This window comes from Macrobrachium nipponense, chromosome 25, assembly GCF_015104395.2.
Source record: "Macrobrachium nipponense isolate FS-2020 chromosome 25, ASM1510439v2, whole genome shotgun sequence".
NCBI lineage: Eukaryota > Metazoa > Arthropoda > Malacostraca > Decapoda > Palaemonidae > Macrobrachium > Macrobrachium nipponense.
In genome coordinates, this window is record NC_087214.1 from 39,502,013 (window position 1) to 39,516,252 (window position 14,240).

Here is a 14,240-nt window from a genome sequence, read left to right on the forward strand (position 1 = left end):
CAGTCCGTCTGTACTAAAGTCAGGTGACCGACCAGTTGACCAGTCAGACGAATCAAGGACAGCAAGGCTGTACCCTGAAGACTATAAGGCACTATTCTTCGCGAAGGATGAGGTGTCGGACTGCCTGGGCGATTCAAGCTAAGCAAAACCTTGGGGGGTGTATCAACGCAACCCAATGTCGTCAGCGAATCAACTCATGAGCCACTCCTGACTCGAGCTTCTGGTGCCAGGAGAAAGGACGCGGAGCAAAAAAGGCGATTCAGTCCCGAAGGGACAAATGCCTGACAGTCCAACCTGGGGTGTATAAACGCAAACCGACTTCGTCAACAAGAAACTCAGGGCTACTATATGTCGCCTGATCTCGCACGAGTGTCTGACTCCGAGAAAAACAGTGAGACAAGAAGTAGATGGTGAGCGAGTTTCGAGATTCACAGAACTCAAAGATCGTGAAGGGTTTTGTTGTTTGACAGAAGCAAATCTCTGAGCCCAAAGGCCGTCAACAACATATTTGCGTATTCTTTAATAGTTGTGACTGCCAGCTTATCCCATTCTTCGGATGGAAAGGGAAGACGGTAATCGTATTCCTGTCAACATCTCGATAGTCTGAACGAAGTCAGACTCAGAGTGGAGAGGTTATAGGTACCTTTCGTGTTAGAGTAGACGACTTCTCTCGGAAAAGGTCCTTGGAAAGTGAACTAGGAAGGAACGGACGTGACCTCTGTGAATCCAGGATCTTGAAGGCCAACATGGGGCGATCAGCGTCATTGTCGCTCCCTGTGACGTCATAAATCATCTTATTACATTTCCTAAGCGTTTGAAAAAAGGGGAAAAGAGACTAAACATCCATCCCCGTTCAATACCATAGGATGGCGTGTAATGCTACCGCTCCCGGATCGAGAATAAGGGAGCAGAGAAGAAGAAGCCTCTTCGTCCTCAACATAGCGAAGAGATGAATGAAAGGACGTCCCTAAAGTCTCCACAACTCTCAACATACTTCTAAACAAAGATTCCACTCGGAAGTCAGTAGTTGCTGCCGTCGATCGAGAAGATTCGTACGGGCTTTTCCAATCCTGTAACGAACCTCTTGAGGATCGTTACGTTCTATGCCTGTTGTCATAATAGGCTCTTTCTCGTAAACTCGAACAGGGACCGAGAGAAGATACTTCTTAAGATATGAGAGAGCTGTGGAAAATCCGAGTTGATCTGGACCATTGGTTCCAAAAACTCGTTTTGAGGACTGGAGGGACGACCGAATTGCTTCCACTTCTTTCAGATTAATTTCCAGGACATCTGAAACCCTCTCCAGATGTCCGGAACCTTCTCTCTATCACCTCAGGTGATACTTGACACACTGAGAGATGTTCAGAATCATTCCTAGATCTTGGATTAAATTTCAGTTTCCCTGTAGGAAAAAACTGTAGAGGTCTGAATTGCAGTCTATTCAGGGAAACAAACTTCTTCAGGAAGGAAATGGTCCCCAGCAGGCTCATCCATTCCCTCACCGAGTATGCTTACTTCCCTAATAAGTCTGCGCTTTGCCTAAGCAGGAGAGCATATAATAGTGCAATGTTGCGGTAGACTCGTAGTCCTATACTGTGCGGTAACGAGCACCGAAAGAAGTAAGAGATATCTCTGTTGAACATAGTAAGGCAAAACGAATGCAATGTTTATTCATTCATGTAAGAAATCCCCTCAATCTAAGGCTAAAGTCCGTGATTGAAGGGCAGAGATACAGTTAGTCAGTCAATCCCGCAGGAGAGAGAGACGTAACCGCCCGCACAGAGATACGGTTAGTCAGTCAATCCCGCAGGAGAGAGAGACGTACATACCGCGCATGACAGCGAACGAGCTGGTACTGGCTTGGTTGGACTGGAGGACAGTGACAGCAGCTAACTTTCGTCGTCTTTTACCGTTATGCCTGGGTTGCCAGCTACTCTATTCTACGAAGAAATAGGTCCGTTATTTTTTGAGCAGAAAGAGACTCTCAAGCTGGTATATTTAAGCGAAACAGAAAACGCTAAATATAGAGGTGCATTTGTGTCGTCATAACACTACCATACAATGGTAAAAGATAAATCGGAAACTCCTGGAAGGCTTCAGGGAGTAATGATTAAATGTCCTTAAAATAATAGACAAAAGACTTCTCGGTTGCCATCCGAAGAGGTAACTACAGCAAGCGTATATGACTTGAACCAACCAGTAGTAAAATAACGCAAGGCAAAATATGATATTGTTATGATACAATAAAGTTTGTTCATACTTACCTGGCAGACATATCTATAGCTGAATTCGGAAATACAGCTACATACATATCTGACAGGCAAGTTTCATGAACAAAATTTAGAGAATCGAAGCGGACAGCTCAAGCTTCTTATGTTATTGGACATAAGCGTTCATTGACGTAGTCTACAAGTCTATTTCTTGTACGAGTCTGCAAATGATGAATGAGAGCTCTTCCGAATCTTGTCAAGAAGAGCTTATCCGCTTACGCAATATAAAGTTATTGAGATGTTTGTCAATGAGAACTAACCCATTTACGGGACAAAGAGATATTTTGTCAATGAGGGGATACCCACTTACTTGACAAAACGATAGTATATGTCAATGGGGGAAAGTCACTGAATTGACAAAACGTAATCCAGGAAGTCGAGCATATTATTTTTCCCATTCCCGTATCAATCGAGGAAGGGGCAAGAATCCTGTTAAGACACTGGGCTTACGGCAGGTAGGACCCCGATGTTCAACTTCGGCAGCGTAGTCCCGAACTAGGAACTGACAAAAACTATCATCTGAAAAGCCCTTCAGATGGACTAAAAAGCTTGCAACCTAAATTTATTGGCAGTATGGCAAAGGAAGTCCTGTCTTGCGCTTTCCTGAAGAGCGTCCTCTTGATGAATGCCTTTGCAAGAATCCTACCGAACGTTGTCGAGCGTCATGACGTGCAGGACGTCGAGCTTTTACATAACCCGCAACTGCCTTATCGCAGTCTTGACTGCGTCACTGCGGTAGAGCAAACGAGATCTTCCCTTGAGCTTTCCTTAACTCCATCCACCTTTGCGAAAAGCAATATTAATTGACAGAGACCTCTTGAATTCACGAAACCCGAGGTCTTGCTGGGTTTCGAAGACGAAGTTGTCTGTTCACTTTAAGCTTCCTCCGAAGCACTGCTTACTTCACATTCTTTGCATGTGAGGTAGAAGGTATCACCGAAAGGTAGAGGTAAAAATTCTTTAGGCCCAAATCGTAAACAAGAGCTTGAAGAGTTCAACAGAAACGTTCAGCCAGGCGACACACCTGGCGCACGCTTATGGCGTCCACTGGCGCGCGCGCTCGGCGTCCACTGGAGCACGCGCTCGGCATTCACTGGTGCGCGCTTGGCGTGCAACCGCACGCACCTGGCGTCCACCCGAGCGTCAAAAGAAGCGTGCAGAAAAGCGTCACGCTCCTGACAGGCATCAAAACAAGCGAAAGAAACTGCCTTCAGGGAAGAGCGAGATACATCTCGGAGAGAAATCCGACTGCACGAAGCCGACTCAGGAGAAGGGTTGACCGTGTGAGAATACGAGGGGCGAGGGAACGCCTTCTTATTCTCACAGTAACAAAGCTCAGATGTCCGCTCTCAAAAGCGTCCTGCTACTATGACTTCTTTTTCGTATTTCTCGGTGGAAAGACGTACACGTGTTCAGGCGACGTTCACCTTCTTACTTCTCACTGAAACGCATAACGAGAGAGAGAGAGAGGACGTGAAGCGTCCTCTTCTATAAAGCTTCTATTTAGAGGGCGCGAGTCCTTCTGAAAGCTCCAACCCCTGCGCGGGGAGGACGCTTCAGAGGACGAGAAGCAATCCTTAAGGATTCGTGCACGTGCACGCACTTTGGCAGCCTGGGAGTATCTTCAGGTCTTCTGAAGGCACGTCAGATCGGTGGGGATTCCTCGTAACCCTCCTTCGGCTTTCGACATGCTCTCTCCCTGTGTTCCTGGGAGTCAAGCAGAGGTCCCGGCCTAGAGGCAAAATAAGGCCGATCTGACGCACCCTCCACTACATAAGGGGCACTGTCACTGCACTTAGCCACTTCACTTTTGCTCTCTAAAGCAAGCTCTTTCGATTCTAAGTTACGAATCGATAGAGTATCAGAGAAAGGGCAATAACCTCTACAGACACTGTTTTAGGGCCGAAGGCAACACTACAGGGTTAGGAGTAACAATTACAGAAGTAGCACTTCTTCACAACAATGAAGGAGAGCGAGCACCTCTCGTAGACATATTCATAGCCCGTAGGCCATACTACAGGGTTAGGCAAAATAAAGTCTACAGGAAGGTTAGCAGGTTCACTACCCTGACTTTTGTTTACTGATTAATTGCGTACATACGAATCATACGTCTTCCTTACGGAATTAGACAAAGTCTCACACTCCTTACATGACAAATCTCAACAAAAAAGCAAGACCCATACCCCTCGTGCATACCAAGTGCGGATCTACCGAAGCTTTCGGTAGCCACACCCTATCTTTGCAGACAACACCCTCTGAAACTAGCCTAACTAGTTTCAGATATCTTATGCAAAAATGAATCAAATTCAAATCAATTTAAGATAGCGTATGCCTACCCACAATCCAAGTATATAAATCAAAAGACAATTAGGATACTTAGCGGCAATGAAGTTTCCAAAATCCTAAGACGGAGGTACTGAAAACGTGTTTCCAGCACCGGCGACAGAAAAATTATGAATAGAAAATGGGAATGGTTCCTGATACCCGCCTCCCAGCGGCGGGAATGGGTACTAACCACCTGGCCGACCACTGCGTGTGCCGGAAGTTTTTGAAATTCTGTCGGACTTCAGAAAATACAGCTATATATATATATATCTGACAGGTAAGTTTCATGAACAAAATTATTATTACTACATTATGAAATTCTGTCGGACTTCAGAAAATACAGCTATATATATATATATCTGACAGGTAAGTTTCATGAACAAAATTATTATTACTACATTATGAAAGAATCTAAAACCCCTCAGCTTCATACCTCTTGTCCTCCTTCCTTTTTCTTTTAGCTTCTTCTGCAAATAATTTTCTTCTTTTCTTGCGTTTTTCTTCTTTTTTCCCTAATAATGCTTGTCATCTTTTTTTCCTCTTCCTATCGACTTTTTCTGCTGTGGCACGACTAATTTTCCCCATGGGTGTGAAAGACGTGTCCGATACCTTGCCCTCGTTGAACTGTATCATGGCTTTTGCAGTAAGGTATCGGAGTCTGTTGCTCTGATAAAAGATGTTTTTTGATGCCTTCGACCAGATCACTTTGTTCAGATTTTCATTTGCATTCTGTGCCATTCCTGTGCATCTTTCGAGCAACTCAGGTGATGCCATCCTTTCATATATTTTTACGAGGCCCTTTTTTATATCTTCCTGAATGGGATGCTTCACATGATCCTCATGTTTAATTTTGGACACGTCTTGTCCATCACGAAGTTTTTTCTTGTAGAAGCACCATCGCTCAGGGCAATTATCATGTCTTGGTCTGGTGTCGGTGCTCGCACAATGATCTAGGGTAGCAAAAACTTCTTTCCTCGTTGCGACGACGTCACCCAGGTTATTCACAATGGCTGCCACGTAATATCTCTGCAATGCTGATATTGCTTCATTAGTCAGCGCCCCAGTAGATCTTTCGCCGACAGTTATTCCCATCTCCTTCTGAGTTTGTACAAATTCCCTGATGTGTTTTCCGAAGCGCTTGCCAACGTGATCTATGCACTCTACCTTAGTTATAGCAATTCCTTCTCCATATATATTTTCGTTCCTCACTGCATTGAAGGCTTTCGAGTACCCCGTCAGAATATTATTTCGGTGTATCGAAATTTACCTTTCTCTACTGATCTACTAAATAACCTTTTCCATCCTTCGACCTCCATTGCAGGGGAATATTTTGATAGAACCTCAAAATCGATCAAAATGCCCGTGTCATGGTGTATGACAGATACTACACCGTATTTAGCTACAAAGCCAGGATGGGACCAGGTACCATCGCAGCTAACTGATATATTTTTTATCTCTCCAGCATCCGGGTTATCGATTTCAAGGATTCTATGCACTACCTCTCTTGCCTTCTGAAGAGACTCCTCACAGTCTTCAATGCCCTTCTTTTCTATTTCTATGGCAGTTGTATAAAAGTTTGATTCCGCCATTATTTTTGTATTGAAAATCATTTCAAAGTCTTGAACTGTTTTATAACCTTCATTTTGCAAAGCGAAATCAACCATCTTCACGTTGACATCAAAGTTTTTCTTCGATCTTATCCTTTGGGAACTCCAGCCCTTCACTTGCTTACGACAGGTGGGGCACGTGAAATTTAGTGATACAGCCGCACCATGTCTTGTTTGCTTTTCTGTCCACTCTGAGGTAAATCCCCCACATTTTTTGCACTTCGCCGCAAAAAGTTTTTCTAAAGCGTATTTTCATCCATGATGATGTACTTAGGCGTTTCTTGTTCACTATCGATTTTTTTTCCAAAGTTGCCTCTCAGTGCCCGTTTCATCATGGCAGGGGAAAAAATGTTGCTTGCTTCTTCATCACTGTCATAATCTTCTTCATTTTCGCTGCCTTCAAGACCTTCCCTTGAAGTACTGGGCTGCGGCTGTTGCTGTTCATTTTCATCATCTTTCTCCCATGACGTACTGGCCCGTGGCTGCTGCTGTTGTTCTTCTTTTTCTTTCTCCCCTGAAGTACTGGGGTGCGGCTGTTGTTCTTGTTTTATTTGCTCCCCTGAAGTACTGGGGAGAGGCTGTTGTTTTTCTCTCTCTCTCTGAAGTTTTTTCTGTGCCTTTGCCTCTCGAACATTTTGCATTTTCATATATTTCTTGCTAGGACGCGCCATTATTGGCTGTTATGAAAAGGCCAGCCACCTAAAAATCCTATAATGTTGCCTAAAACTCCTATAATTTTGCCATTTTCTTTCCGACCTCCCCTATAGCCCGCCCTATGGCTACCTCCTCATGGCACTGCCCTCGGAGTTCAGGATTGGTCACATGAAATAAAGGTCTCTAGGCGAAGAAAGTTGTATAGGACAGAAGTATAATGCCGTAGGATATTTAGGAATAATGACGTCTAACAGAGCATTCATGCATACGTCCTGAGGCAGTCAGGAGTGAGTGGAAAGTGGTGATACGCGCTAGGGCGGGAAGTCGCTGCCAACACACTCATCAGTGACGACGTGAAGTGTTACCATACAAGCGAGTGCATGTTTCCAGACTTTCAATAGATTTCAGTGCGTATCAGTGGAAACCTACGACTGTCTTAATGTTTTGTACCGGGGGATATCTGAGGGGCTTTAGGGAGTGATGGATCTTGAAGTATTGCCAAACGAAGATGTGAATATTTTCAGAGACATTCGGACAATTTCAATTAGTAATGGAAAATTATTACAGACCTAGGTGCCCTCTTGCAATTTACTCTCTCTCTCTCTCATATATATATAGACCGTCTGTGGTAATGTAGAGGTGGGGAGGGGGATAAAGTGGTGTATGGGGGTGGGGAGGGGTTGAGGGGTGTGGGGGGTCGAGGTGAGTCAACTTTTTTTTTATTCTTCTCTAAACATAATGAATAACCATTTGAGCACAATCAATCACATAATTCTCCAGTAATCAGTAACTGCGTATAGAAGGAGTTGTTGGTTGTGGGCCCGGGGGGGAAGAGTGCCATATAGGCGAGAAACGAATTCATATTTATATGATTTACCGAGAGATGTTATGAGGAAGTAACATGATAAATAACCATTTGAGCATAAAAAATAGCTTTATTTTCCGATAGCCATTAATTCAGTGTTACAGGTAGGGGGGCGTTGACGACCATGGGGGCCGCTATAGAGACTGGAGACTAATTCTACACGTATCACAGCATTCTGCTAGGCCAAAGGAAGACTTTTAGCAAAGAAAAAAAAAAATTTTTTTGGCAAAAATCAGCTCTACAAACTGGAGCCTACCCTTAATACTTAAAAGAGAATTTGTTTCTGGGAAAATGCTTTGCCAGAGTCACGGAAACTGAACTGCCTCCCTCCAGTGTGAGTTAAAATTCAAGTTCTGAGGTGGTGTTTTCAACAAAGTTGATTTCCAAAATTTCACACAAATGGCTCCTTTCTCATATGAACAGTACAAGTATCTTTTCTGACAAGAGATTTTTCAGAATTCACTTCACTCTATCTACTTCAGGAAAGTGTACAGTTAACATAGCTTGCAATGTGCTACATAACAAAAGCAGACTCTATGCTTCACATAGTAATAGGACATTAACCTTGACAAGAATATCTGATAATGTATACCAATGTATCTGTCTCCTTTCTCCCTCAGTCCAGAATTTCTTGCAAAAATCTCTAGAAATGTTCACAATAATCTTGATGGAAGGTTACATCTGAAATGAGAAAATACAACACAATTAAACAAAAAAATGACAGAAGTAATGTCTGAAATGAAAAAGGAATTTTTTAAAGCCTCTTGCCCTTTTCCACAAAGTATTCTTTGGTACAAAACTGGAAAGTATTGAAGCCTGTTAGAATGGTACAGTCCAACCTCTTAAATCTGGGAACCCTGTGATTTTATGTTTTTTGGCCACTGGCAGAAAACAAAAAATCCTGGGATACAGAATAAAGGTATTGTCCTACTTAAAATGGGGTTAGGTTCTAAATAACCCGTCGTTTGTCAGAAAAAACGTATCTTGAATTTAGCTTAGCCTACACTAGCGTATTCAATGCCAACTATGCATACGCTATACAAGATAGTACTCTATACATATATACAGTAGTATTGTAACTAGTATTAATACTAAGTTCTGGAGAGTGAACACAAATCTGCGACTATTAAACCCCAAACCAGTTGAACAAGTAACTAATTTAGCACCCAACAGATGTCGCATAGTCAAGCCAAGGAAGGAATGGGAAGCGGGTATAGTTTTTGTTGTTGACAATACTAGGTTTGAGTGTAAAATGTGCAGTTAAGGAAATATGTGAAATAAATGAGAATGCTTAGGAAGTCAGTATTTTTGAACTACTATTTCCTTGTGCGATTCCCCTTTTATGCGGTCGCTAGTTCTCAAAAATAGATTTTCTGTATCTGCGAAGCCGTTCAAATTCTGCGAGTCACGCACCGCAAAACATATCAAATCTATTTTCTTTTCAAGTATTTTAGATGTGGGAGGGTTTGCTGGTATCTGAGAGAAGGGGTGGGGGGAATGCTTGGAGGAAAAACAATGATTATTCCTCCAAGGGGGAATGCAAGAGAAAGATTTCCTACTCAGCCATTAGCCAAGACGGAAGGCTCTGCCTCATGCATTTGTGACGTCATAGCGCAGTTTGTGTGAATGATCATCGCCATACGTATTATTCAGATCTGTGAAGTGTATTCTGATAATCCGCATCATGCAGATTTGATCATTTATTTTTTTTATTGTTGAATTAGGTTTTGATGAAAATGACAAGTAAAAGTAATTAACAGAGAAGCAGATGTGTTAAGAGAGAGAGAGAGAGAGAGAGAGAGAGAGAGAGAGAGAGAGAGAGAGGAGAGAATCGTTCAATCTAAACTTTTCAAGAAAGTCACTTCATGTTGAATTTTTATCATTTCTTTTTAAGAAATTGTAATTTCATATTAAATTTTGAATTTTTGAGAGAGAGAGAGAGAGAACACCTGAATTAGCCAGAACTATATCCCACATATTTACCCACTGAGTGGGTCATTTTAACTGTCAGCTTTACCAACGCTGCAGGTAAAATCTAGTCAAATGAGTTAACTGTGTTACCGTTGGCAATGCTGCTGCAAATACCGGCCACCAGAGGCCTGTCACCTCAAATGAATTATTCACCATCAAATTGAAGTGGGGAGGAGGGTGGGAATCATTCAGGTGTTCAGGTAAGTATTACAATATTAGTTTTATTATGAAAACTTCATACCACAATACACTCCCTGAACACATGAATTAGCCCAATTAATAAAATTTAATGGAGGTGGGATAAATCTAATTCAGCCCGACCTGTCTACGGAGCATACGCAGGTAACTCATAGTCAACTTACCATGTATAAATGTATTATCCCCACCTATTTATCTAACTAAGGAGATGAGAATGTTTACAAAGAAAAGTACTCAACGTTATGTTGGGTTCTAAGGTACCGTCAGTCAGAAGTATACCTCCCACGTGGTAAAGTGGTAAAAATCACAATTTGTCATAAATTGTATTTTGCCTAACTATACAAAACCTGAGGTCCTTTAACATAAGGAATATACTTACGGCGTAGCTGGAATTACAGCCGTTTAATCTTGAACAGGTGGTTAGGCAGTAGTGAACTCCCCAACTTTGCTTTCGGCCCAGGTTCAGATTGAGGGATGGCATGAGGTGGGCCATATCTGTAAAGGACCTAAGGTTGTATAGTTAGGGAAAAAAATACAATTACGACAAATTGTGATTTGTTCCGACACGTAATACAAACCCTCGGTCCTTTGACATAAGGAAGACTCACTGATTGGTGGGAGGAATCTGAGTGAGCCTCTAGAACTGACCGGAGTTCTGCCAGCACCTAGGTACTCCTCCCGGTCATAAGAGCGAGGAGGAGTGCCCTGCTGCCTCTGACAACTTGATCGGAGTATAGGAGCTCCATGATCTAGAGTCAGACAGACTTCTGGGCCTTTTCGAAACCCCCCCCCCCCCCCCCCCAAAATGAGTGAGGGATCGTGACTCATCCGAAAAAGGGCTGTGAAGAATATTTGGCGTCGGAGACATTAATGCAAAGTTCTGGGAAGGGTTTGCATTATTGTCAGTCTCCTTCCTCCCCTTGCTAGAGGAAGGAGCGGGATTGCTTCTATGATTCTGATAAGAAACATAAAAAGGATGCTTATGTGTAAGCTTACCGCACAATCGCCAAACCAGCCAGTGTGAGTTTCGAGTCCTATCCTCTACCTGAAGGACGAGGAGTGGGGGGTGGGGGACGAGCCATGGAAGGGGGAGAGCCAGTCACTCTCACATCCTTCTACCTCTACAACTGCACACCATGGACGAGATGCAACTTGTCCTCTTGAAGGACAAGTTGCATCATCAGACGCGTGCGTTATTATTATTGGTTATTTCCTTTATTTCTATTTTTATTTTATGTTAATTTTATATTTCATATCATATATGTGCCTTGTAGGGCTACTAGCTAGCCTATCGTATTTATCATCGTAGAGGAGGGAGTCCTCTTTCTCTCTCTGCCGATACGAGACATGCATACGTTATTGTTTTAATGCGAACCAGATAGGTTTTTGATTTATGCACATTTATGATTTTATATCACTGAAGAGGTTGGAAGTGTTGCTTTCCTCCCCTGGCTTACCCGACCAGGCCTAAACTAGGTTTTGGGAAGGTAGGCCAGGTGCCCCCTACACCTTTACCCCTTAGGCCTCTCCCCCCGTCGGTGCTACGGTTGGATGAGTTGCTTTCCTTCCCTAGCTTAACCGACCAGGCCAAGATTAGGTTTAGGAAGGTAGGCTAGGTGCCCCTACCCCTATACCCTTACCTCTCCCCCCGTCCACGCTACGGTGCTAACGGGGAGGATATCAAGGATAGAGAGTATCTCTCTTGTCATACTGTTGGACCTATCCTCCCTACCCGACCAGATCGAAAATTTCGAGTATGGAGGGTTTGGTTGAGTGCCCACCGTCCATGCCATGACGTCCTTGAAGGTTTATCTGGCCTACCTGACCGGATCCAGAGTGATCTCGGAGGGTTAGGCTAGTTCCATGCTGGGTATTCTCCTGACACCTTATGTTCCTCTTGCAACTCTTCCATGATACCTCACTATTGTATTGTATATTATATTGTTAATTTGGGTGGTCTGGTATGTATATCACCTTAGCCTAGCCTCCTTTAGGAAAACAGTGGGCTCACAGCCTCCTGCCCCCTTTAGTAGGAGGCTATGACCTTCCGTTTGAGAGTGATCACCGATCGGTCGCTGTACCAATCACGACTGGCCACGGGCCCAGTCGGTCTACTACCTCCATAGTAGTAGGCTGCACAGCCTCCAATAGGTGTCTATCTCTGATCGGGTATTGTGGCCAAGCGATCACGACCGACCACCCGCCCCCACACTTCCCAGCTCGGCTCTGCCTGACGCTGTCTTATAGCTCGCGGTGCTAGTAACCTTACCGATGAACGGCCGCTAGAGTTTTTTCGTTCAAGTGGGGGAGGTAGGGGTCGGTGAGGGAGGGTTACTGGTATTATATGTAATCACCTTGATGTCTCCGAGTGAGTAGCTCCGCCAGCTTGATAGTGGTCTAGCATCACACCAGCCAGCGGGCAGCGCACCGGATTGTACATTTATACTGCTCCACCGCTCAGTTGTCTCTTCTTCCCGTTGTCTCCGCCATCTCACTCAAGGAGAAATGGATCGGGCTGGGAGTTTTGCGCTCCCCCCCCTCGATGCGTTCAGGCTCAGGTATAGGATTTACCTTCTCCTGTTCCGCTTGTTTCAGCCCAGTTCCGCTGGCATTGCTTATGGCAACGAGATTAGGAGACTCTGAGTAGGCTAAGCTCTTTTAGGAATTACTCCTGGTTACCAGATAAATATATAAAAACTCTAGAGATATCTCCGGACCTTTAAGGTTCCGACGTAGTGTGACTCACCATCACACTCGCCACCGGAATTATTATACTAAGTTTCCGCAGCTCAGTTTCTGTTCTCTCGTTTCGTTCACCACTCCGGTGAGGACGGTAGATGGTTTAAGTACTATACGACTACGACAATTCGTAGCCTTCTGATTCAGTTCAACCAGACTAGAGATTAGGACTTTCCTTCTCTCCGGTCCGGCATGTCCTGGAGGACGGAATCCGGAGCAGGAGAAAACATCCAGTTTTCTTTTATTCATTCTTAAGGGTGCCCCGCTACCCTTTTCAAGCCCTGCGACCATGTAGTCCGTCGGTCGCATTCCAACTGCGCCGTGCAACTTGAGGGCTACATGGTCCAGCATCCCGACACATGTACCATCTGCTACGACAAAAACCGAGATCCCTTCAAAAGGGGTCTAAACCGGCTCCGGCAGCGGCGACTACGTCGTCTTCGGCCCCAAAGCTGTCGACCTCTGCTACTAAATCGCCTGCTGTTAAAGCTTCTCCCCCTCCTGAGGGGTCGAAAGACAAGCCCTCCAAATCTAAGACGACGGAGTCCGGATTTAATCAGGAGGCATTCACTAACCTTCTAATGTCGGGGTACGTCTAAGCTGCCGCCATTTGAGAATAACAACCTGTGGCGACAAGCATTACATGCCCCATTCTCAGATGGGAAGTTGACGATCGAAAGGTGCGGAACCCGCCCGGTGGAGGACTTTGAGTTCTTCACGGGGGGTCTTCAATTCCCATTCCCTGGACTCGTCAGGCTAGCGGAACATGCGCTAGTCAGAGTATTTACGGTCCCGAAGGAGACAGTGATCTTCCCTAGGGACCAAGCTCAAGCTATATGGGTTCGCACCCTTTCTGAATGGGGATGCGTTAACACCAAACTGACGCCCCATAAAGGTAGCTTCACTATGTTTGTGACCCCAGAAGGAGTTCCATCACCCTGCACAACCAAAGTGGCGGAACTAACCATGCAAGCTGCGGCAGAGGTTAAAGCCTTACCAGCTCTAAACGAGATAGAGGCTACCTCTCTACTCTTTCCCGCAGATGTAGAGTTCTGGGATGACCCTCCGGCTCCATGGAAGATTATTCCTCTGACACAGGACGCATCATTGTGTCCTGTGGTTACTCTTAAATCCTATCGGGCCAGGACTTCCAAAAAATCTTCAGGCCCCCTTTTGTTAGAGAGAAAGGAGGTACGATTTTCTCAATTAAAGTATTAGACAACAAGTACTCTACTTTATTAAACACCAAAGGCCAACCCGGATTCGTCCCACACGTCCATGACATCCGAGCAGTGGCTACCTCCATTAACTATTTCACAATATGAATTTTGAGGACCTGAAGAAATATACGGGTTGGAAATCTCCAACAACAATATTTAAACGCCACTATCTCAAGAACTTAGAGGCCCTTAATCTTCTCAAAGTGGCTACAGGAGCATAGTCTCTCCTGAATGACCGAGTCCTATCAACTCCTTCCCTTAGCCCTTTTTGTCAGTCCCCTTTCCCTTAAATACTCTCTCCTTCCTACCTGCCTCGCTTTTATTCCCTGCCAATCCTCTCTCTTCCAGGCCGGGCTGGTTTGTTGCCATCCCGTCACTGGAACTTGTACAT

General features: G+C 44.5%; 1 protein-coding gene across 1 annotated transcript; it reads right to left on the reverse strand.

The window, feature by feature from the left end:
* Positions 1 to 6,441: 6,441 nt before the first annotated feature.
* Positions 6,442 to 6,873, reverse strand: LOC135199055 (submandibular gland secretory Glx-rich protein CB-like). The gene has a single exon (XM_064226970.1). The coding sequence runs from the start codon at positions 6,871 to 6,873 to the stop codon at positions 6,442 to 6,444; it is 432 nt and encodes a 143-aa protein (XP_064083040.1).
* Positions 6,874 to 14,240: the final 7,367 nt, after the last annotated feature.

What these genes read in the sequence shown, in the direction of transcription:
- LOC135199055 (XM_064226970.1), bottom strand. Translation starts at nt 6,873, where the DNA reads ATGGCGCGTCCTAGCAAGAAATATATGAAAATGCAAAATGTTCGAGAG.